The sequence below is a fragment of the Antedon bifida genome, chromosome 6, assembly GCF_963402885.1.
Source record: "Antedon bifida chromosome 6, ecAntBifi1.1, whole genome shotgun sequence".
NCBI classification, from domain to species: Eukaryota; Metazoa; Echinodermata; class Crinoidea; order Comatulida; family Antedonidae; genus Antedon; species Antedon bifida.
The window spans coordinates 19,656,015-19,682,627 of NC_136231.1; the positions used below are offsets into that span (position 1 = coordinate 19,656,015).

The following is a 26,613-nucleotide window of genomic DNA, read 5'->3' on the forward strand; positions in this document are numbered from 1 at the left end:
TTTATTAATTTTATTCAAGGAATACGACAAAAGAGAAGCAAAACTAAAGTGCAACAAGTCCGAGTACAAAGCATGTTTGATGAGAAGATGTCCGCATTTTAAAGATTGTATAATAGTCATGATGAAAAATAGTTTGATGGTATTGATATTATGATTAAGACAATGGTTTGATAATGATGCACCGTATCCATCCAACAGTGTCCATGATCACTTTCTTCCAGATGCAACTTTCGTTAGAAATCTCTATTTAACGCTTTTTCTGGTATGACAATTCTTGTTCATGTTTGATAGGCCTATACCACGGTACCTTTTCTTACAACTATGGTCTCAATATTGATAAGGCTCTATACCCTATAAAGAATGAATGAACAAATAAAGTTCGAAATATTGAATCACAATGGTTTGCCCTATATTTTCTTAGTTTGTTTTATATTTTCCTTTCAATCTGGAGCCCCGAGTGTATGATTATGTTTTGTGTAAATAATACGTCACGCATGAATAAATAATTTACATAGCATATGTCATATGTTAATTGTATTTACATTACATAATATTTAATTAGGTCGCAACTCCCATCGGGTTTCAAACGACTAAATGTATCTTCAACAACTTAATCACAAATAATACAGTAGAAGTGCGTAACTCTTGAGTGTTACATAAAATTAAATTTATCTTTTCTAAAGTACGGTAGGTGTACATTCTAAATAATTTCGTTATGTAAGATTAAGATGCACCATGCAGATGTTTCTTACTCTTTTTTATACCTGTAAACAACTTTGACATTTTAAAATGTATTTGTAATCATATATTTATATTTATTTACAGGAATATGGAGTTTCTAAACCGCCCATTGATAACTGGAAAGGATGTGTTTTGCCGTCCTTTTTATAGGCTTATCTACTGCGATGACAATGTTTTCTCGTTTATTATTTCTTTTGTTTAAATATAATATAAATATTGTAAAACTAGACTTACTAATAATACGATCATTTTATTTGTTAACCTGTTGTATTTATATTTTGAACGGAAAAATATGCAAATTTATTTTGCCGTCTTTTTATCTACTGCGATGACAATGTGTTCTCGTTTATTATTTCTTATGTTTGTTTAAATAAAATATAAATATTGTAAAGGAAGACTCACTAAATAATACGATCATTGTATTTGTTAACCGGAAAAAGTAATGAAATGTTTCGTTTGGTTAAGTTTGGATGTTTTTCTTTTGCATTAAAAAAATCAAATTTTGTTTCATTCATATTAGGCCTATATTTGTTATTACTTATCAATACTTTTCTTTAGATAACGTGGTGATAGAATAGATACCGTCACGATAGACTCCACGGCGGTAGGTAACTGCTCGATTCGGCCTTGAATATGGACAGGTATAGGTAAGCCCCGGTGTTAACTTGTCTACCTCCTTACGGGATACGATCACGGACCACATACACAATTTATCTGCATTGCTTACATTAGCCATGCTTTGGCTTTCGGCTCACCTGTGAAAACATGCTTAAATCTGTTTACAAACTGTGTATCAATAATTGATGGATTACAAAGGAAACAAGCATGTTAATGAACTGCATGTTTATATACTAATGAGTTAATACGAAAGGTAACGGCTACTGTTTCTAGCATCAATGTTACAAGGAGTATACGTTAGTTATCCCGCTGATCGTCAACATATCTTATGTTAGGTGAACTTGATCTCAGTACACTGATGCCGCGATGTCGACATGGCCCGGTTCACATCGAATCAGACATGAACAAACATTCTCACACCTCTGCCTATTATAATGATATATCAATGTTTAAGTGCTTTAATTACAATAATACTTGATATAAACATATAAACTAACCAATTGGCACCTTCGGGCTAGAAAACAAGTTTCTCACCCTCGTTTACAGTGACGTCACCAGTACAAATTATAATCACAATTATGGACTACTTATCATTGGCCAAATAAGTATACCTATTAATAACATAACATCGTTAAATCGGTTGTATTATACGAGCATTATTACATTAATTTTTAACATTAGGTCTATAACAATATCATCAACATGTTCCATGTCCGATATTTATTGAATAGAACTTCAATCAATTACACACAGACTAAGTTCGGTTCTTATCAACAAAAGGTTTTAAATTAACGAATTTTCTCGATACAAAATGTATAGTCAATAATTTGATTGTGCATGGATGGAAACGATATTATAAACATTTTAATTTTGTTTCTAATTGATAATAGAAAATAATAATTTTTTAAACGTTTCATTGTGCATTGTACATGATAACGTGTTTTTGATGATATGGGACACAAGGTTTTTTTGACAATACAATGTCTTAATATAATTATACGAGCATTAAGGAACATTATTATTGTACAGAGATGGCATGATAAAATCACTTAAGCAGTTGGTAGGCCTATAATAGGAGGCCTACAGTACTAACCTGGTTGACAGCAAGATAAAATGGAGTAAAATCTGAGAAGCCTTCGCCTAGCAGAATGATGATTTTTATTTCAATCACAATTTCTGTTGATTACAAACTTATGAATTGCAAATGCGGATTATCAGTACTGTATCTATAATTTTTCCAGATAGGCAAATTCTGTAATACAGTGTCACATGTGTATCACATAATCATAATCATGCCATAAGCATAATCCAACATAATGCAGGCGCCATTTGTTATGATGTGTGTGATACTGTATTATATAATTTTCCCTGATACTGGTAATGACATATGAAGATACAGTCGGGAAAAAATTGCTTCAATATCCCAGCCTTCTTAGATCTGATCAACACATTTATCTCAAGCATTGGAAAATTAAATTTGTGTAATTATTATTTTAAAATTTTGCTTTAATCGGTATCAATGTTACAGCATTATTAATATTACTTCATATATGCCTAATTATACAGTATTTTATATGTATTGTACCAACGTATACTCGCCTACCGTACGGTACTGTTTCAACTGACAAATAAATAGTATGATAGTCTAAAATATAGTTTTAAACTTTACCTTAAAGTTTAGCAAGTTTTTATTATACTACTAATTTTACCGCAATATAAATTATGGGTAAAATATTGGTAAAAATTATGCTTATAATTTATAGAGTAGGTTTATGCTTTGTAATTGAGTAAGTTGATTTTATGAGTCTACAAAAAGACATCATATATTATGGTATACGTGTACAACATATCATTTACGATTTATCCAACAATGTCAACCCCAGTCTTAAAGTTTGTTTGCACGTAAAAGGCTACTCCAAACGAAGTATTCAGCTTCTATTTACATTTTCGGTAACTCAAAGCGCTAGCAAATGCTGTAGATAAATGCCGTTTATGATACAACACTATTGATATTGCGCTGTTTTTATGTATTTGAATAAACCTGTTACAATAGAGAAACTCTGATGGGGCTATCAGTTGACGAGGAATAACACATGCCGGCAAAGTACAATAATTTGGATATGTACGACAAACCAATATGTACAGAATAAAATACACACGGGAATTTCAACCAATAAAGTCGATCAACATGAAAGGGCTAACCAAAAGCAAAACGACAGAGTTGCTCTAAAAAACAAAGACCTTTACGAAAGCTAACTCGTTCTTTAACTTAAAAAGTACGTACAACCCGGCGGCAATGTACACAGATTATAATATACTATATTTGCTTATGTCAATGTCGGTATTAATTTTCAAAGTATTTTTACACTTCTAAAAGAAATATCGAGGTACCAATTTTGTAGAATCTATACATTACTAGGCCCATAATAGAACTATATTAACACAATAATAACTGGTGTGTTTTCATAGGCGTTCGGGTCGTCCACAGTTACATCAACGTTTTCACAATACACAAAGAGGTTTTGCTACCTTCTTTAATTGTATACAATCATGACTTTGCAATCTATAAATATTTTGTGTAGAAACACGAAATACATTCGTAACGAACTTATCTTCATCATCACCATAACCACCATCATCATAACCACCATCATCATCACCACCATCATCATCACCACCATAATCATCACCACCATCACCATCATCATCATCATTATCATCTTGTGTAGAAACATAAACGAAATAAGTAACGAACTTATCTTCATCATCATCACCACCACGACCATCATCATAACCATCATGATCATCATCATAACCTTCATCATCATCTTGTGTAGAAACATAAATGAAATACAGTTGTAACGAACTTATCATCATAACCATCATGATCATCATAACCATCATCATCACCATCATCATCATCGTCACCATCATCATCATCATCACCATCATCATCATAACCATCATCATCATCACCATCATCATAACCATCACCATTATCACCATCATCATCATCATCATACCATCATCACCATCATCACCATCATCATCATCATAATCACCATCATCATCATTATCATCATCATCACCATCATCATCATCATCATCATCACTATCATCATCATAACCATCATCACCATCATCATCATCATTATCATCATCATCATCACCATCATCATCATCACCACCATCATCATAACCATCACCACCATCATCATCATCATCACCATCATCATCATTATCATCATCATCATCATCATCACTGTCATCATCATAACCATCATCATCATCACCATCATCTTCATTATCATCATCATCATCACCATCATCATCATCATCATCATCATCACCATCATCATCATAACCATCATCATCATCATTATCATCATCATCACCATCATCATAACCATCACCATTATCACCATCATCATCACCATCATCATCATAACCATCATCATCATCACCATCATCATCATCATCACCATCACCATCATCATCATCATCACCATCACCATCATCATCATCACCACCATCATCATAACCATCACCATTATCACCATCATCATCACCATCATCATCATAACCATCACCATCATCATCGTCGTCATCTTGTGTAGAAAAACATAAACAAAATACAGTTGTAACGAACTTATCTTCATCATCATCACCACCATCATCATCATAACCATGATGATGATGATGATGATGATGATGATCATCATCATCATCATCATCATCACCACCACCATGATCATCATCAATGCTAGTTGATTTCACTGCAGGGTGAAGGCCTCTCCAAGACGTTGACTCCATTCTATTTCTTTGCTATTATCTACGTTATACCAATTCCTGAGTAATTCCATCTCTATCTGGGTCTTACTTGGTGTCTCACATTGTTTCTTGGTATACATTCCGTGATAATGACGGTGTAAAGATAACTTCTATATTGACATCGAATTTAAAGAAGAATATGAATGAGGAAGATCTTGTTGACAACAATTTATAAATTATCATCAAAGAAATCAAACTTATTTTACATCAATGACTTGAAGAGGATGATAATGATGATTAGACGATAATCACGACGTTCTTTAACGAAGTCCATATTCTGTATGTATGTACTTAATGGAAAAATAATAAGGAGGAAAGGTATAAGGTTCTGCAGTTACAACTCTCAAATATATTAAAATAAATTTACAAACTTATCAGAAGAAATTAAAGATTAATACATCGACTAATGCATCTTCCTTTTAATCAATTTGTTGCAATTTGGAATAATTTCAATAATGCCGACAAGCTAATTGATAAGTGAATTAACGGTTCAACAATGCTCAATAAATCATGTACGGTGGGCAGATGACTTTTTGATTCAGCAACTTATTGAGAATGTAAAAAGCAATCTTCCGGATTAAAAGAGGCAATAATGCGCCTCTTTTACGGACATTAACGTAGCTCCTCAGGACACTTTGCCAGTAATTTTAACGAGTAAAGTGATTTGTAAATTTAATAGCGAAATTCTTTCAAGAAAAGTTATTACGTTTTTAGAGTTTCTCCAACATTTTTCATCCAATGTAATGGAAATGTTAGAGTGTTGCTAGCTATCCTGGTCCAGCTGGTTTCCCGATCGTGGTCTTCTAATTTATCGGGATCAAGTTGTCATCAAAGAGAATACGCTATACAGCATTATTATAACAACTTGATCATGCTGTACATTGTATGTATAGGCTACACATTATAATTAAAAAGTATTTACCAATAATGCGTTTGGATATCAACTATTCACGCCTTTATTAAAATATTATTAAGTCCATTATACAAGCAAATGTAAATGTTTGTTTCCTCTTTACATGAATTTAAGTGTTGAAAATTAATAAAATGACAAAAAATATTCTAAATTAACTTCTTTTAATAATCATTTATAAAGATTACCGTATTTATTAACTCTGTTTCGTGTTTAAAAAGATCAGGCCTAAAGTAGAAAAGGACAAAAAGAGATGGCAAAAACGGTTTAGATTCAAGAAAGATTTACGTTTCAATCTTTTATTTCTCTAGTTAAAAAAAAAATCTAGAGGGAAAAAAACGAAAACACATGAGTAAAATTACGTGACGATTAAACTGAAAATTCACAAATTAAATTTCCTTTAAAGTAAGATTCAAGCATTTCAGTTTAGTAAAAAGAAATACGATTTCCATCAAAATCGTCCTAATATTATAAATGTTAATATAATTTTGTTTTAATGTCATGTTTTTAATAATTGTACACCTGCGATGACAATCTGATACAAAGAGATAATTGTCCACTCATACCTTACAGTTGTCATTATCAACAATACTTTTGTTTGCAGAGGAAGTTTACCAGCATTTTGGCTCATTCTAGTTGTGTCATTGATGGACCCACGTGTGGGAGGATGAGTCTTGGCTATAGGACACGAATCAAGGGACTTCAAATAAAAAGCAACAATAAAAACAATATGGAAACAATTTATTGTAATTAGAACAATTGTCGATTTGTTAAAAACACGAGTGAGTCTGGAGGACTTAAACACGATTCATTTCCCGCTCAATATTGCGATCACGTGACAATGATTGATATTAATAAAGTTGGTAGCCTGTTTTGACGTTTAAGAATTAACAATTATCCCACATAATATAATAATAATATATACCTCTTTTCTTTCTAATTACCGATTTGAAACAATTAAAATATATTTATTAATAATTGAAATAAATTGTTTATGAGATAAATACATATTTTTACAACGAAAATAAACGAAAACATCCGATAAACTCCCGCCGAAAGTACAACTGTATAACATAGCGATTCTATTGAAAATGATATCGTTGATTGTTTACTGTATAAAATCACTTTTGCTTGTTCAGTATACGAATAAATTCAATATCTGCAGCTGACTATAACTGTTTGAGACTCGATTAATAGAATTATATTGAATAACCGTAACGAAAAGATATCGGTAAAGGCCTAGATTGATGAGTCCAGGGGCGTTGTACCACCGGGCAGAATAACTCGTCGCCTAGGCAGGTGATACCACTCTCATATAACGCGTCACTCAATCTAAATATACGTCAGTTACGATATTAGTTGTTCGTGGTGTGAACGCCTTTGTAATTTTTGTTTGCTTACAATTCACACTTTTTTAAAAGACCTAACACTATCGGTGGCTGTTTCGTGAAAACCAAACCAGGTTCAATTAGGTCTCCTATTCTACCATTTGTTAGACATCTCATTCAACGTAAGTCACTGTTGAAAGAAAAACTATTTTTGCAAGGTGCCTCTTAGTGTAGCTTTGAACTGTGTATTAATTCGATTTTACCATTGGACGTAAACAAATATAAGGTGATACAAACTGTGAGCCATTATTATCTGACGGGGTGGCTTATTTATGTTCAATTTAACACTGTTGTTAGAGGTACTTTTCAAAGAGTATAGATTAGATACTTGACCTGTTGCAAAAACTGGGCCAGGTCTTTGACCGAACCCTATCGATAAAATTTGACTAATGCTAATGACAAAAACGAATATCGACAGAATTTGCTGCTTTTTGTAAGTAATTAATAGATTATATAATAACATATATTACATATTAATATATAATATCATGTAATGCACGTCACTTGTAACGAAATTGTGAATGTGAAATAATAATAATACACTTTCTATCAGTAAATAAACAGAATAATGAGTAGGCCTATTTTTTTACAAAAGTTAAAACAATAATAAATCGGATAGCCCTGACGATTTGTTAACAATTAAATGAATATTTTCGTTTGACCAAATTAAGACCACGTGACAATACAGTACAATTTATTTTAATAAATCATTGATTTTTATGCATACAGATTTCGCGTAAATGAGTTTCGAATAAACAATGCGGCCATTTTTCTAATCTGACAAGTAAGTTTTCAACAATAAATGTCAGGTGTTCTGCTAATTGTGTGCAATTGTAAATAATCTACATTATTTATAATAACAAATACAATACAGCCACAGATTTGATCAAGTAACACCGATCGCTTTCTTAGTATTCTCGTAAATGTCAACAGTGGTTCGCGCGTTGACATTTCGCGCCATAAAATCATCAGAAATGCGCCATAAAGTTTAGAAATGCTGAAGATACGTCACTTTGACCACACGCAATTAAACCACTAATAGAAGCATACCTGTCTTTTAAACATTTAAATATGTCATGAATATCCAAGCTGAACACTATTTTTACAGGTGCGAAAAAAAATGTAAGTTGTAAAGTTTTTCAAGTTTTATCTTTTTTTAATTTTTTTTTCTTTTTCCGTAAATGTTTTAAATAATGTAAACTCCTCTTTAAAGTGGTTGATTTTGTTAATATTATATTATTTCTTTATTTATTTGATCACAAAAATTACAATAACAATATATCGAAGAGTACTATATTTATACAACTGATCTTTTGCACCTCAATGGAACAACACATTTAATAATTAACCAAAAATATTTAATATAGGCCTACACAACTCCTAATTGTTTTTCTGAAAAAAATATTTAGGATAATGAAATGTTGTCAATTATTTTGGAGTTAATGAATTTGTTTAATCCAACTATTTCAAGTTCATAACAAACGTAAACAATGTGAAAGCAATGTATATGACAAATATACCCAATTAAATTTAGGCCTATATAACGTTGTTAAAAATAATAGACCTTGGCGCTACATATAATGACTTTTTCAGATTCGTAGTTTCGGAATTTATTATTATTATTACGTTTGAACGCATGGTACTAAATTGATGATGTAATTGTACTAATAAATAACATTAATAATAACATGATTGTGAAACATTGCCAAATATGCTACAATGTTATTCATCTTAGAAAAATAAGTTTGAACCGACTTTACGAGCTTCAATAATTTATGATAGTATTTTTCAGCTCCCCAAAACTTTGCACATTATATAAATACAACAACATTATAAGCTGAAGAACGTGTAAATGTAGATAAATACAAAAACATTATAAACTAACATCAGTGAAGGGTAACAACATGGGGTTAAAATGATCAAAGTAAATCAAATTGATGTTGTTAATACAAGTAATGTAACTGCAACTTCACACAGGAAGATACGGTTACTGTATTTATTCATATCGATCGACTATTTAGCGTTAATTTCAATCGCAATTTTGAGTTTTATAGGCCTAAGGCAGTTCAATCACCGTTAGATACATTTATCATGTACATACTCTGTTCATTAACTATAGTTTTAATCCGCAGTTTCTCAATCGTTTGCAATCGCACTCTGAGGTAGCTTTTTCCGTTTTCAGTCGCACGACAACTTGTTTTGATATAGGGCCTAGATGAATCCATAATAATAATAATGGTCCTAATTCAATCGCACTGAACGATGTTAATTCGTGATAATAGACTGTAGATAGTGACCATACCTTTACCTCTATCTTTTTTTCAGTCGCACTGCAGGTTAACTTCGTTTAAAACCAAAAGCCTGTGTAAATTGTATTCCATTTCAATCGAATCATAAGAAAACTTTTGTTCATATACTTTATAGAATGTGTTCGTTCATTTCAATCGAACTGTGTAAAGTAAATTTCTTGGCAATGGGATAATGGAACAAAATACACCGCTGGCGTTGTTATCGTTTGCATCAATACTATCTGATAATCAAGTCATTTGATATTATATCAATCCACTGCACTATACGTAAAGCTTAATTTCGAAAGGTAATTCATAAAAAGATTCAGGTGTGAAAAAGGCATTCCTTACATATTTTTGGAACAAAAAGATTACTGTCTGTATGTATTTAGACTCGAATGTGTAAACGTTGCTGATAGAGTTAAACGAAAGTTATTAATCGTAGTAAATTGTTATTATCAGTATTAAAGATCGTTCACACATATAGAGATTATGATCTTGTTGGGATAGTAATAGCTCCAAGGCTCTGGTTGCTTTGTGACTGCCTACTTAAGGTAGTCCTTCTTAAGCTAATACCGCGTGCTATATATGAAAACGGTGCTCTGTCAAGTTAGACATCTGGATCAAGTCGATTTCAGAGAATTAACAGTTACTTCAAAACTCAATCTTTCCTCTACTACCAAAGAATATTCGTATCTAAACCTTGTAGTGAAGAGTGTCCATACAACAAAGCCTATTTGTTTTAGATCATCTGAAAACCTTAATGGATAGGATTTAGGCCTTAAAAGTCCATTATTATGTATGTAGGTCTATGTGCTGAAGGCTTATCGCTTAATCTGACTGCCCTTCCTCATAACTAGCCCGGTTTGTTGACAAAACGTTTTAGCAAGACAAAAACTTTATTTAATCAAACAGTTAGTTTTCATTGACAAGTAGACGTAACTGTCACTATCAGGTGATCGAGCTGTGCTTCTGGTTCTTTATTTTAATGACAAAGACATTTTATATTTGATTTTAAGAGATTCTATTGTTAAAGAAAAAGTGGTATCATATTCTTATTTCTAAGGTAAACCAGAACATACAATTATTATTATTATTATTATTATATATTATTGCTGGTTTTTGTATATTGTAATCCTCACCATACCATCATCATTTAAGATGGATCTCAATGGAGATACCAAAAAATGCGAAAAGATAAATCAAAAACAACAAAGTAAAACAGCCAGTAAAGTTAGCAGAGCTTTCGGGCAACACCAGCCCTTCATCAGTCCAAGTGAGCGATATATATATATTTATTTATCATTATCACAAATTTATGTTTTTAATAAGAGCCTATGGAGGATAATGAAACTACATGAGAATGTAATCTTTTTTTCATTTAAAAACGTTCGGGTCGTCCATCTAACCAAAACATTATTTACTGTATATACATTTGACTTAGCAGAATTTTATCCTTTAAAGAAAATATGTTCATATATTTGGGTGACAAATCAATTCTGCTGAAAGGAATATTTGAAGAAAATCATTGCTAATACGTAATTTAATTTCGTCGTTGTAGGAAGTAATACATTACGATAAATTACCTTTTCAGACAATTCGTTTACTTTTATGATACACTTTCGAAATAAGAATGACTTCTATTGTTTTACAGATATATGACGTAAGCAAAATAAGTTGACAAATTATCAGTGACACATGCATGCAACACAATCAGGATTCGATGCGCGCGTATGAAAGCTCTGGTTATTATCAGTGTTTATACGCGCGTGTAAATTAACAGGAGTAGGCCTATATAAGTTTGTTTTGGAAACAGATTTGTTTTTGGATCAGATTTATTTTAAGAAATAGTTATATTATTGTTTAATGACAGGATGATATGTTAAAGATTGTTGCATAATTATACAAGACGGAAAACAAAGATCGATTCACGTCTCAAATACAATGAATTTAATAATTATAATTCATAACAAATGTATTATTGAGCAGAGAGTCTTTTCACAGGAACATTTCATTAATCCACCTGTTTTGCCTATGTCCTAAACGTAATAGTCTGCCCTTTATGACGTCACATAAAAAATAGGAACGCACTATCTATGACATGATGATGATATAGCTGTGTTATGTTTAATACTGTTACTGATAATTAAATTACATTAATAAACATTTTAACGAATTGTATATTTCGGTCTTCTTCTAGATTTGTGTTACACATTTCAAACACAAAATAATTAATAATCTTATAGACTATATTTGCAATAAAACAAATTCATATTTCTTAACAAAATGTTATTTTTTTAAATAAAAATCGAAAACAAAATTGCACAATTACAATCGGTACCGTATGTAAATTTAAGAAATTGGTTTATTTAAAAATTGTTTACTTTCTATTCTGCTTATTTTTTAATACATTTTTATATGATGACATTTCCAAGAACAAATTATCTCTTGATTCCAATTCCTCGTTTTAATAGATACCGTACAACAAAGAAACTTAGGAACAACATTTTCTTTAAAATGTAAAAGTAAACCAAAACATTTTTGTCTAAACTCTTCATTCTGTATGATTGATACTTATTCTCCATGTTTAACAATTGTTCCAGGATGCGGATATTCTTCCTCAGAATGTTCTTAATTTGTACCGTAGTTCTCAAGTTTTATTCGTTCTTATCTCAGCCTAAGTTTGTTATACATAATAAAAAGAATGTTCATTGTGCTTTGTTTGTTTTGTTATTGTTTTTCTGCTGACGAAAAATGCACAATATACTGTAATTGTATATTACAAAAAAAGTAGGCCTAAATAAAAAAAAATGCAGGAGGCCAAAATAAAGTAGACTGAATTTTTAGTCATGCTCAACAGATTAAAGCAGTAACAATTATGATATAGGCCTAAGGTTATTTAATAAATCCTACTATTATTTTAAATACAATTAAACTACAAATTCAATTTTCCATAAATAAATAAAGTCAGCCAACTTATTCATGTTAAAACAACGAAATTTTGCACACGTGGTTAGATTTTTACCTTATATATAATAATGCTGTCTTCATCAAATTTACAATAAACTTTTTAAGCCAATTTTTTACCAAATTGTATTTATTTTCGTAGTTTTAAAGTAGCCTATCATTTTCAAACACAATCTATATTTCTAATTCGAAATTAAAAAATGTTTGAATTCGGTAATTTAAATGTATTTTATAAGTACAGGTAGTCTTAAAAGTATAAAATGTATTTTAATGTGTTATCTTGCCAAGAAGACAATTTTGAAATGTTTTTAAGGAATAAAGTATACATTCGTCTATGTTTATGTCTATGTCTTAAATGGTGATCTTTTAAAAAGCCTTTCATTCGAATATTGTCTCCAGAAAGACAACCGAAGTTTGTTTACTTTTTAAAAACTAAATTGTGTGTGTGTTACCGTTAAAACGTACGCCCATAATGATATTATATTAAGATGTTAAAATTCACGTTATCATAATATAAGTTCATTGACTAAAATATTAAATAATTAGGCCTACTAATACGATTAAAGACAAAACAAAAAAGTAATATACTTATCTGTTCCTAGGCCTTTGGCAGTAAACGAATAATTACACACTCTGAGTAGATTGTCGTCCGTGTCAATCTTTATCTAGCAAGGGTCGATATAATAGACTTGCCCTGGGGTCACAATCATGATATTTCACCTCAGTTAGATTACTCAAAAACCCATGGTCTGTCATCAAACACATGCTGTACCAATAAGCTACCTAGGCCACCATCATTACGATTCTTATATGTTTTTATGTGTATTGGTGGTTTTGAAAGCATCAAACCATTAGAAATTATAGGCCTATACAGTATATCTTTTTTAAATCTAGTCTAAGTTCTAAATTTTCCCGTAGAATTACAAAATATAAATTTATCAAATATCTTTAATTGGTATTTATCGTAAATGCCCATATACTAAGACGATAAAGATCGACTATAAATAGATAAGCATATTTTCTTAAATAAAGAAATTAGAAAAATGGTCATCCTATAGTTCTAAAATGAAAACTTTTCTAATTTTTCAAGAAAAAGTCTATCTAGGCCTATTTATCGTCGATCATTACCTTCCTAGTGTGCCTCTAATGTATATCATTTTAATCGGAACTAAACCAAAATATAGTAATAGTAACTTTTATAACATTACATCAGGTGTTCTAATGCTTAGGGAAGTACAAAATAACATTCCATATTGTTCAAAAGATGATTAATTAAGCCCAACTTAAGATATAGGCCTACACTCTACATGGAAAAATAATTTAATTTAAAAAAAATATCAAAAAACACTAAGAGGTTTGGTTGATTGCATTTTAATTCAATATTCTATTTTAAAGAATCTGTTGACAAAGATTCGTTTGATTTTATTTTTCATTATCTTAAGTTTAGGCATCGAAATTACCTTAAGAAAACGAATAGTTCTGTTTTATTAAACATTCTGTGCGTTCAGGTTTCAATGAAAAGAATATTCCACCGAACCCCGATCCCTCATCATTTTCAAATTCTCACAGGCCTATTTCGATTACCTTATCTCTACCATACTTTGGTTTTCATTTTAAAAGAAATCACATTACAGTACAAGATTGGTAAAATATTCACCATAACTTCTATTTGGATGGACTTATAAACTCAAATTGTACAGAGCAATAAGTTATTGAAGTATTAATTTTTCACAGCATGGGGTTAACTGGGGGTTGAATTCAACGCCTCTGGGTGAACCCACTGTACTCCACTCGTGATTTCTTTTGACAGATTTAGACAGCAGTGACAAATTAATTCATTGGACTATCGTCTATTGAATTTACACTGTTAAAAGTTAATTTATATGTTCTATTCTTAAGGCTGTCAAAAAGTTATAGTTAAAATCACAGTACCTCCTAGGCAAGAAGTAGTGCCTTATCATTGATTTCCGGGTTTCCGCCACATGCTGATGAAAATACGTATTATGCTGTCAAAATACCCATCATCACTTAACATACAAACCGCAAAAACTGGACATTCGTGTCATAATGTTCTTATTTTTCTCCTTAATGAATTAAATATTTACTTAATAATTACAATTTAAGATTAAGCTGGATTAAATCCGGTTTTACAAATATTGCCCGTTATACAAATACAAATACGATTATATAAGTACAGGGAAGAGTGAAAATTACACTCTACTCTTCCCTGTTAAGTACATTTATAATAAAATATCAATATTGAATGCGATGTGTGTTGTTTTATATATTTCCAATTACATTCATTTTATAAGAAAAATTGGAAACATTTTCAAAAAAATATAAGAAAAGATACAAAACAATAAAAGAAACAAAACATAAATTTCGGTTGTAAAGAAAGGTTTTATTAGGCCTATTTATTTTGATTTTATTTATTTTTTTTTATTCGGTATATAAAAATATATTACAAAACGACAGTCAAGGACTGAAATGAATTGTATTACAAATAAATAAAAATTAGTTAAAATTGCTATAAAAATAGAAACATCTTAAATTAAAATTAGATATCGTACCATAAAATTATAAAACATAGGCCTACATGAATAAAAAACCAAAAACATTCACTTATTACATATTTAAAAAAAGAGCTAGTGGTGCCTATTAATTATATCCACCATGGTGGGAACTGGAGGGGATGAGTATTTAATTATAAAACTAAAATAAAGGGTGAGTGAATTTCACAAGAATACAAAAAAAAATTACATTTATTTTCCTACATTCTAATTAGAATTTTAAGGCCTATGTTATGGGTTACTTTCGAACATGAACAGGTTGAGTTGCGTACTGCTGAAACAAGCAATTTGGCCAAATTTATTCTGCAATTTCATTTTATTTTTTAATATACCAGATTGTAATTGAAGTGAAATGAAGTCAGGGACATTCACTGACTGGCCAAGACTTTGAACTTATTTTTTACTCCATGGAAATATCTACAGTTAGGTAAGTAGCCTACTGTGGCTACTAGGAGCGCCATTAGCCTTTACGCTGCCATTCAATGTGTGTTTCTTCTTCTGTAGGTTTACATTGTAAATACATTGTCATTTTATTTGTGACAAGGCATAATCTGTGGAAGATGGCAACCTTTATTTGTAAGCAGCTGCCTATATAAATAAACTGTTGGTTTTCTGCATGTTTAAGAATCTTAGAAACTCTGCCAAAAACTTATAAATTTGTAAACAGCTGTCTTAGCATCAGTCTGCAAAATGTCTACTGCGCGTTATCTGTAGTAATGTCATGTTACATGCCTTAGCAGCAGCTCTTTGACTGTGTTTCCATCCAGTATCCTCAGGCTATGACAACTCTTCGGCTAGTTTACAGCAGTAACTGTAGTGATCTCATCATGTTGTAACTCATACAGGTAACTTTTCGACTGCTTTACTGCAGTAACCTTATTTTACAGGAACCGTGGTACTGCAGTGACTGCTGACCTTATACGACCTCAATTGAAAACTATTGAGATTGCAGCTTCAGTGCCTCTTCAACTTGTACATCAGTGACCTCATCATCAGATATTCCTTTTACCACGGTATTCCATTACCTCACCTCCTACAATACCCTTTCGACTGAGTTACAGTCCCGCCATATCAGTACATTTTTAAACGCAGTGTAGTGACGTCCGAAATAGGACCTTTTTCTTCAACTGCAGATGGCAGAATGAGATGAGAACTTTTGTAGTTATAAAGCTTATGGGAACTTGTTGACATTTATTTTTTAATTACGTATGATTGGAATGTTTAACCACCATTTACTGTAATTACCACATGTTAACTTAACACACACGACTGCATTATACTTGGTCCTTTAAGCTTGGTTCCTACTACAGACACAACACAAGGGCATAGACGCAACGTAATCGTGTTGACCAATGACAAGTTACAGTTTGAGTAATTCATCGCTTGTGATTGGTCAAATCATTTGCGTTGCGTCTCTAGTGGGTTAGCAACATTTCTGCATTACGTGTAACCTCTTAATATAATGAAGTATCTTTTAACTGCGGTCCGCATTGTCCTAAGACCTTTAGTAACTCATCACCGTGTTACTACGTGCATTGGTACAAAATAATATTTTAACCAAAAAAAAACCAATATAAAAGACAAATATTCATGTTATTAACTTTTAGACCTAATAATAATATTCACGTTTGAATATAATGTTAAGGTCGACGATAATGTTAATTGGGTTAGTTACATCATCTGAATGCCATCTACATATTTTATGCAAGTTCATCATCCCGTGGATTACTTTAATTCTCTTATGTATTGTATATTTATTAATTTTTATTGACGTAACAAAATGCTTTTCTTTTGTTAGGCGTGAAATATATAAACTTCTAATCCTATTATATTTTCGTCTAATTAACGAAATTAACTTTGGTCTAAATAATGTGTATGTTTCGTTATTTTTAACATACTTCCAACGTAATTGGGGAATTATTAGAGGGCTAGGGGGCATGGCCCGAGGAAATACTGTTTAAGTAAACGTGTGAAGTGGGTAAAGAAACAGATTACTTGACTGTACACGTGCCACCCCAGCGCAAGGTCGACTCACTATCAAGTCATGATTTTGAACACATATGCATGACTCCGCAAATAATGTTGACTTGACTAGAAAAAATATTGATGATATGCCGTGAAGTGTGTTAGGAATATCATGAAGTTTGATGATTTTGGCATTTAATTTAATAAGTTAACTGCGTTGTTGAGGTCGGGGAAGGGGAGTTTGGCGACACCTCTTCCTTCTTTTAACAACTGAGCTAATTTGCGTTGATCTATGGATTTGGAATTTTATAGACTTGTATTACATTCATCTGATGTTGTATGTCGATTTGCATTTACGTTTCTGTCATTTTTTCGAGTAGTCATAGCATAGGCCTATGGTAAGAATATAGAAAAGAAGATAAGGGTAATACAAATTCAATGTGACATTACATGTATTTGTTTATTTAAATCTCAGCTATGCATCAGATTTAATATTTGGTTATTTGTACATAAATTGAAAAGGTGTAACAAAATCACGACGATAAAACATTGGATTTTTCTTAAAATTGTCAAATACAAAATGTTGCTTCTGCTATAAATATACCTTTCTCTTCAAGCAGGTATATTATACTGGTTCAATTCAAATGCCACATCGTTTTATTACATTTGCAAAAGAATAGGGATTGACTTCATGTGCAATTTGGACTATTTCACAAAATCGTGTAACATAGGCCTAGGCCTACATATCTTTAAAAATATGAAACATAGAAAAACTTAGATCGATTGGAATGTATGATCAATATAATATTTTTGCCCGCACTTGGTCAACTGTAACATGAAGAAACTAGTATTCGTCATTGTGATTAAAAAATAAGGTTTTTAAACTTGTTCCCAATACAAAAAACGTCAATTACAGAACAATGAAAACAGTTTGGAATATCAAAATTACAAACATGTACGGTACACTCTACAGCTCACTATGTCGGTCGGTTGGTCGGTCGGTCAGTTGGTCGGTTGGTCGGTAAACACTAACTTGAGCATGCGACTGCAGCCATGTATATGGCCTTGTTTAATTAAATAATAATTAATAAATAATTAAACACTATGAATTTCTTATAATATAGGCCTATAACGTTTATATCTATTTCTTCCAAAATTAAAATAGACCTAAATCAATGTTTATTTTTTTTTAAACTCCAATGATGTTAATATTAACAGAATGGTTTATTTAGAACTAATTATTTTTTTGCAAACTAATAGTAAATACCCGGGTTGTACGTTTAAGTAAACCCACGTAATTTTAGTTGAAATAAGCCTATAAAATACTTGACCACTAGTGCTTTGAACCTAAAAGATATCGGAAATAACTGAAACAATATACAGATCTTATTGCTAATTACACACTACTCCAATCTTAGGCCACTACACCTCCAATTATAGAAATCGTGTCTTCGGCTATCGTTTACTATAAACCATGCTATTTGATGAAAGATTTTAAGATCAAATCTGTTGTCCAAAAGCCATGCTCATAAGAAGTTCTTTGACCAGCAGTTTTAGCAGACGCTGTTGGGGAAGTACTGGAGAGGAAAGGGTATTGTATAAAAACGAAATATTTATTTTTTTTGTAAACAGTAGCAATAATAACATAACAGTGAAGAATATTATAACATTCAGCTCCTCTGACTCTAGGCCTATAGCAATAAGTATTTGAAAAAAATTATCGATAAATATGGCATTAGATAGTTTGATAGCAACAGTGTCCTATCAATTGGTTCGTTGTGAATATATAAGTTTTATAGCGACATTTGTTGATATTGATTCATTGTGAATAAGTTTATTGCGACAAATCAATTGAAGGACTATGATATTAATTCGTTGTGAATATACATATAGGTTTAGCGACATAACCACTTGTATGATATTAGTTCGTTGTGAATATATAATTTATTTATCGACATTTTACTTTGTGTATTGGTTCGTTGTGAATTTGTTGATTGGGTCATTGTGAACAAGTTTCTAATAGCGACATAATACTTGTGATATCGGTTCGTTGTGAATATAAGTTTAATAGCGATTATCAGATTATAAACTAATTAATATTGACAAATATATAATCTTCCGTTTAGTAAACATTTTTCTGCCTTTGGGTCAACTATTCTTATTAATTATACCATAGAGATATTAAAAAGGACTAGCCTATAACATCTTTTAAATTATATTCTTTACCGTTATAATTAATTTATTGTATTTTCAGGCCAAATAAACTCCCCAGTGTGTACATTACGGATAAGTTCGGCTAATTGTGCCTTTAATCTATTTATGAAACCAGGGATATGTTTAATGAAATTATGTTGTTATAATTACGAATGACAGGTTAGGATATAGTGGCCAATTCGCCATTCACACCAAGCTAAACCTACGTTCACACTGCTCCTGCATTTGGTCCGGTGAACGGAGAAAACTTGGTCTCAATGGGAACGTAGGTTAGGGAAGAAATAGCAGGAAGTAAAATCTTTAAATGTATCTACTCACGTTAATTTAATATTGATTTATTTTGAAAAAAAATCAATACATAGCGTACAAACTTACATGACGAGAATAAACCCTGTATTTTCTACCAAATTAGTAGGCTTATGATATGAGGCTTAGGTGGTGCATATTGACCATATTGGACTTTAACGTGGCCTACAGTAGTCTGGTATCGCGAAACACGCATGTCAGTTACAAAATGATTCCATTGTTTACTATGGTACCGTATTAAATATTCCAAACTTACGCCTTGTTTTATTGATTTTTTTTAATGATTTGGAATTATAATAGAACAGTCATCACAACAAATCCGAATCAATGCAGAGGACCGTTATAGACCAACCTACGTACGTTAATTATAGTATATATGTAACCTGTAGTGACCGACAAGATTTGGCCAGGTACTGACCACTAGATCGTTGTCCTTTTAAACGAACGGAAAACTGTGACTGACCCATGAAGCAGCAACAAGCAGGCACTCAAATGTAGGAAATGGGGATTTATTTATATTGATTGGTTTCCACGACTTTGTTAATTGCACGTGAATTCAGCAGCAAACTACTGACAACTACCACTAAATACTTCTGAATGAGATGTCATGATGATGGAAATTCAATATTTTGAAACAATGTGCTTTTCGTTTTTACGTGTCGCAATGAAAACAATAATTATACTGTACTAATATAATAATACAAATATGATTTCGGTCAATAAGTTTCTGACGACATAACTGTATTCGTACTTTATTTACAACACATCTGGCTTGTTACAACAATAGCATAAATACATTGGTCTCCCGTCGTACCCACAATGAACCTCGAGTAGAAAACTTTCTCCGTATTGCTTGCATTATATTATAATCATGTAGCCTAGGCCTATAATAGAGTGTAACTAGCGTCATCACACAAATAAATCATCATAATTTTACATCGTTGTCATTATCATACTTCATCACTGAAATGCATGTTATTTTTTGTGTATAATAGATTTATATACGTCTACAGATATATTTATGCCACTTTTACTAGTATAAATCGGTTCCTGGCCTCTAAGGTCTAAAATGTTCAATAAAACAATGCATTGCTTGAATTAATTTTAAATATGAGACCTATAGGCCTAAGTTAAAATATAAATGTACACCCGATACAACGATATTTTAGAATATTTGATTTGATTGAATAAGTCAATAGATGATTGATGTGATGATATGTCACGTGATGATATGAGTGACGTATGACGCACGATGACGAGGCTGAGCATACATTAAGTACTATGATTTGTGAAGCATTGCATGCCACGTTCTCTCAAATCTTGTGATCTTTTACTGTCTAAAGGGGATTTACTGCAAACACTTATGATTTAGTTCTGACCACTGTGAGGGTCATCTAAACTAAAATGCGCAAACCAGCACACGTGAAAATACACAATAATCATGAACGACCGCTCCAGGGAGTAAACTAATATAAATACATGTTTTATAAACTGTTCTAATAGTATAATAAACATGGGTCTCAACTCAAACAGTATTTGCGGCTACCTTTGTTCACCGGGGCTTTAAATACGTTACCCTGAAATGTGCAGGAAAACCATATATAGGCTCTTTAATCCCTATACTAAGGTTTCCTGGAAAGTCATAATTGTATGCATAAAATAGGATTTTATTCAATGATGAAACCTTTTAAAACATAATACAACTTAATTTAATTTATTTAGGACTATCGTCGTTGACCTACCGTGAAGAATGCTTAGATGATGTGTAAGAATTGAATTAAATAACCAGCGGCAATGTTATACTATATAATCTCAATTTTGAAATGAGTAATTATTTATTTCATCCATCAATCAATCAATTGATTAATCTATCAATCAATAGAATAATGCATTGATTCACTAATTGTGTTTTTATCTAAAATCCATGAATCATTCTAAATAGAGCTCTCGCATATGAGTTAAATACTTAAGCTATAAACGGTGACACCACGTACAAAGGGTTACGCGCGCGCGGTACTCTGCATAATCTCAAGGCGTTCATGACGTCTCTTCTTGGGGGAAATATTTGTATGTGATTGTAATAAATATTTTGAGGTAAAAGAACAAAAAGAACATAAAGGGCAACAACTTATAGGGTCATCAACATAGTATAGTCCCATTTACTATTAATGATGATTAATTATAATTATATATAGGCCTAACCATCGTTTAGCCATAACAACAACAACATTTTAACGTCATTTATAGTTGCCGTTGGTAGGCCTAATTTATAAGTAAATACGTATTCTTATGACATGGGTAAAACCATGGTATAACATATACTGGTTAGTGTTATTTTACCAGTAAACACAGGCACATTCCGGATTTATTATAATAATTTGGCACTTTCCTTGCATTACATAATGGTCAGGCCCAATGATTATAAATTTGATTGCAAACCGTGGGAATGAATTTAACGAAACACAAACAAAGAACAGACTCCCGGAAAGAAGTTTCTACAAACGTTTGTATAGGACATTAACGAATAAAAATATTTCCCTTAAAATAATTTGCTTAATTAATTGTCTAAGGTCTAATTAATTATGATAATAGTGAGTGACATTTATTTTGACTTATCTACTCTTAATTTATTGTTCACTTTTTGTTGTTGTTAATTAAGCATGTGTATAATAATGGATCACAGTGATTAATCACAAAAGACTAAAATAGACAACGTCTTGTTCATTCAATAAATTAGGTCTAAATGTATGCAATCGTTAAAAATAGTAAAACATAACCGTGTGACAATACAGATAATTATAAAAAGGTCTATTTCCGTACTAAAATCTAGCATATTATGTATATTATTTGTTAAATCATAGAGAAGGTGGCTTATCAAAAATATTGATTGAAATAAGAAGAGTGAATTTCAGTCTTGCAATTTTACTCTTAATCGATACACTTAATATTAATGATTGTTCATTATACTGTACATGTATCGTAGGCATATTAAATACAACAAACCGATTATTATTTCTGTTAAATGTTAAAATGATTGCTGATATGCTTAAGCATTGATACTACAGTATTTAGACCTGTACATTGTAATCAGAAATACAGAAAATGTTGATAAATTAAAACCGCTATTAGGCCTATGTAGGCTAATCGTATCTTAAGTTTTAGATTATGTTCGTAGTTTTTTTTCTTGGGTTATTTCTATCCTTTTGCTTTGTCATCAACATATTATGTACGCCTCACAAGCTTTGACAATCATTGCAAACAATTTGAATAACTTTCGAACCAGAAATTACTAGACACTAATTTAATTTTAAGTTTTGAGATCTGTCAAAATAGTTTTACTTTAAGAAAGAACTTCGTCGATTTTAGCATCACAATGTTTTTGTGGATTACGGTAATTCTCTATTTTGTTTTTACAATTGTTATCATATTATTCATCAAATAATTTAAAAAAAATAATTGTAGGCCTATGTGCAGTGAAATGAAGAAACCAGAAAGGTCTAATGCGACCCCAGATTACATTATTCCAACACATTATTTGTTTTTATATTATAGCTTATGCTTATAATGCACATAAAACCATAAGTTGGATATACGTGTACTAAAGTAGCTATTTCTAGCAATAAAGCGATTCATCTTTAGTTTTATTATTTCCAAGGTCATAGTTTGTCAGAACAGTACCGGGTAGTAGCTGTCAAAAGCGCGGGGGTAAACCTCCACACCCAGGACCTTCCACCGTTTCTTTCCTTGTTTGTTTCTATAGGCCTATAAGCCTTATTTTAAATCATCATATCAGCCTCGATCAATGTTCTTTTTAAAAGTATGCACAGTGTATATCTAGGCCTATAAAGTTACCTACTCTGCGGAAAGAGGGCACTGTGTAAGGTTGAATGAGCGAAGTACACTATTCGTAGGCCTAACTATTCGTCAGCAACTTTTCTCCACTTTTGCTTCATTTAACTTACCGTTTTAAATTTCCTTTGCTGAGTTACTTTGTCTTTCGGTAGTTTCGCTATTGTTACGCCAGACAAAATACAAACTATATGTCCTATATACCTTAGTCTAGGTCAAGCTTTTGAAATTAAACAGACTTACTTACTAACAGCGGTGACTGCAGTACAAACAATGTAAATTGAGGAGATGAAAATGGTCATTTAAATCAAGAAATTAAAAATTAAACTTATTTGATTCAGTAGAATATAAATGAGAATTTACCATCAAAGTTTTTATTTGATAAACTAAAGCGACTCAATAGAAAACATTTTAATTGTAACCGTTTTACAAGCGTTTGACCTAGGCCCTCAAGTTTACTTTCTGAAACACCAAACCGGGCGCCGATACCAGGTCTAGACTTAGAAAGACCATTCAAATATGTCATCTAATTTTGAAATTTCATTGTGTGTCATTATAAAAGTCAATGGCACTAGAATAATTTCATAACTTAGTGATCAGAAAAACTAAAATTATAAATCGTGAAACAGCAAAAAATCTCATTTTGTTAAATTATCAGAAAACTTATTATTTAAAATTGAGAGAAATGAGTTTGTCAGTCTCGTAATAGTCGGCTGTCCCCGGCGGCAATGATGTTGATGGTATCACTTTTTTTAAAAATGAAGTTAACCGCCACACAGGAAATACTGCTGTCATAAAACGTGTGAAGAACTCAACTCAATGACCTATGGTCGGAACTCAGCTTGCTTTGGTCCTAATTTTTAGCGGCCATTCTAGCCCAGCGCATTTATATGAAATTAAATCAAAACAATATTGTTCAAAGCATCCCTAAGCGCCTTCAATTATATCCAGTGTATAAACTGTTTGAGAAGGAATGACCAGAAGCGATTGAAAAAACGTTATTATCTTCTTAGCTTAGGGTGACAAATGACAGGTAAATTATCAAGGACTTCATTAGGCCTTTCACGTCAATGAAACTATGGATGATGTTCATTAAAATGTCTAGCCTAGCTCAATTCAGACTATCCCCCTTCTCATCACGATGCATGCCCACAGCTTGATAACATAAACCGCCACAGTTAACCGATATTGGTAGGCCTACTTTGCAAATGTCAGACACAGATTCCGTGCTACTCGAATCCCGACTCGAACCTATCATAGTAATTCGATGAAGCATAAAACCGATATTTAATTACATTTGCAAACAAATTTGTATTAACTAACTTTTAATCTATTTCAGGAGAAGGTTATTGTATGTCATTCCACCATACGGAAAACCATAATAATATTTTTATGGGAAAACAAAATGTACGGTAGGCCTATACTGTAGGCCTAAGGCCTACTCAAATACCAGGGAAGCGTGTGATCTTCTTTTCCCTGTTCAACAAAATGGAATACTGTGTCCTAACAGTAACAGATGTAAGCATACATTTACTATATCGGAAACAGTTTTTATTAATACGTTAACAAAATATTTTGAATATGATGTGTATAGGAGGCCTACATATCAGTGTATGTGTGCATGTAGTATACAAAAAACACATGAGTTTGAAAATATCATATTGAAAAAGAAATTGTAGGATAATTGATATAATCATGCAGATTGTTGACTATACAGTAGGCCTACAATAAAATATAACTAATTTATTATAATATTCTTGATAAAGAAAGAAATGTCGGACGAACGAAATAATGTAAAAATGGTTAAAGGCTTCTAATTTGGTTTATTTTTTTCAAGTTAGTGATGGAGAGGCCTGATACGGTTTGCACATTCTCCAAACTTCATATTTTTTTGTCTGATGAAATGGCTTTACCTTTAGTGTTTAGGCCTAGTAATAGTGTAGTGAGCAACTAAATCATGTACTACACCAATTAATATGGGACGGTTATAATAGGTTCGTTATAAATATATAGGCTTACTTCCTATAAAGTATTGGCATTGAATATCACAGTTTTGTAAGGATAATTTTCTTTTACTGGCTGTCGAATTATTTCCTGTCAATGGGAATTGCTTATTCATTCTAATGCTAATCGAAATAAAGTTATTCGTGTATGATAATTAAATAAAACCTAAAATTTGCTCACTAGTGATTTAAAATAGTTAAGAAAAGACGCAGCAAAATTCATGATTTTGTGGCGATGAAAATTACAGTATTACATGGCTCGGTATTTCTTTCGTGGAGTCACGCTTGTTATGCATAGCCAATTACCTATAGGCCTACGGTGACTTATATGTCCAAAATATTCATCGCAAAATATAAAGCCGGACATTGCTGTATAACAACAACTAAAATGATTTACATTTTTTCTAGTTATGATATCAATATGAACCACATCAAATCTTCTTTATCAGACAACAAAAATACTGTAAAGATCAAAAATAGAATAAGAAACCGGTTACAGTATAGGTTGTGGAGGATTGCTTGTCCGTATAGTAACACTTATAAACAGAGTTATCATAGTATTTCTAACTAACCATTCCAATTTAAACCAAGAATTGCAGGCTTCTTGAAAAAATCCCATGTAAAGATTTAAATTTAATGGTTTTTTTTAAATACTCGGATTATTTGAAGCAACGTACTTCGAGGCGCTTCAGTTTCCGTTGAGATGATAGCAGGCACGGATGGTGTGGATCCAGAAAAAGTGACCAGGTGTGTGTCAGGTTGATTTCATTCATGATTCTAAAAAATGTAAAAAAACATAAACTAAACAAATAAAGTTCAATTGCATTAGTACGTCGTATTAAATTATAAAAATATGTGAAAATGAATGTTTAAACAAAAAATAAAAATAACAAAACAAAGAGTTATTATAGGCCTAAATGCAACATTATTACTTCGTGGTGGTATGTTTCAATCGTCGTAAAA

General features: G+C 31.6%; 2 protein-coding genes across 2 annotated transcripts in view; one reads left to right on the top strand and one right to left on the bottom strand.

Annotated features, from left to right (window-relative positions):
* LOC144844714 (zinc-regulated GTPase metalloprotein activator 1-like) overlaps window positions 1-908 on the top strand; it is a 71,058-nt gene extending 70,150 nt beyond the window's left edge. The window contains exon 14 of the mRNA XM_078701745.1: window positions 826-908. Within this exon, the coding sequence (XP_078557871.1) occupies window positions 826-842 (17 nt within the window). The 3' untranslated portion in view covers window positions 843-908. The remainder of the gene's footprint in view (window positions 1-825) is intronic.
* LOC144844716 (NADH dehydrogenase [ubiquinone] 1 beta subcomplex subunit 7-like) overlaps window positions 1-26,613 on the bottom strand; it is a 141,667-nt gene that overhangs the window by 80,319 nt on the left and 34,735 nt on the right. The window lies entirely within an intron of this gene.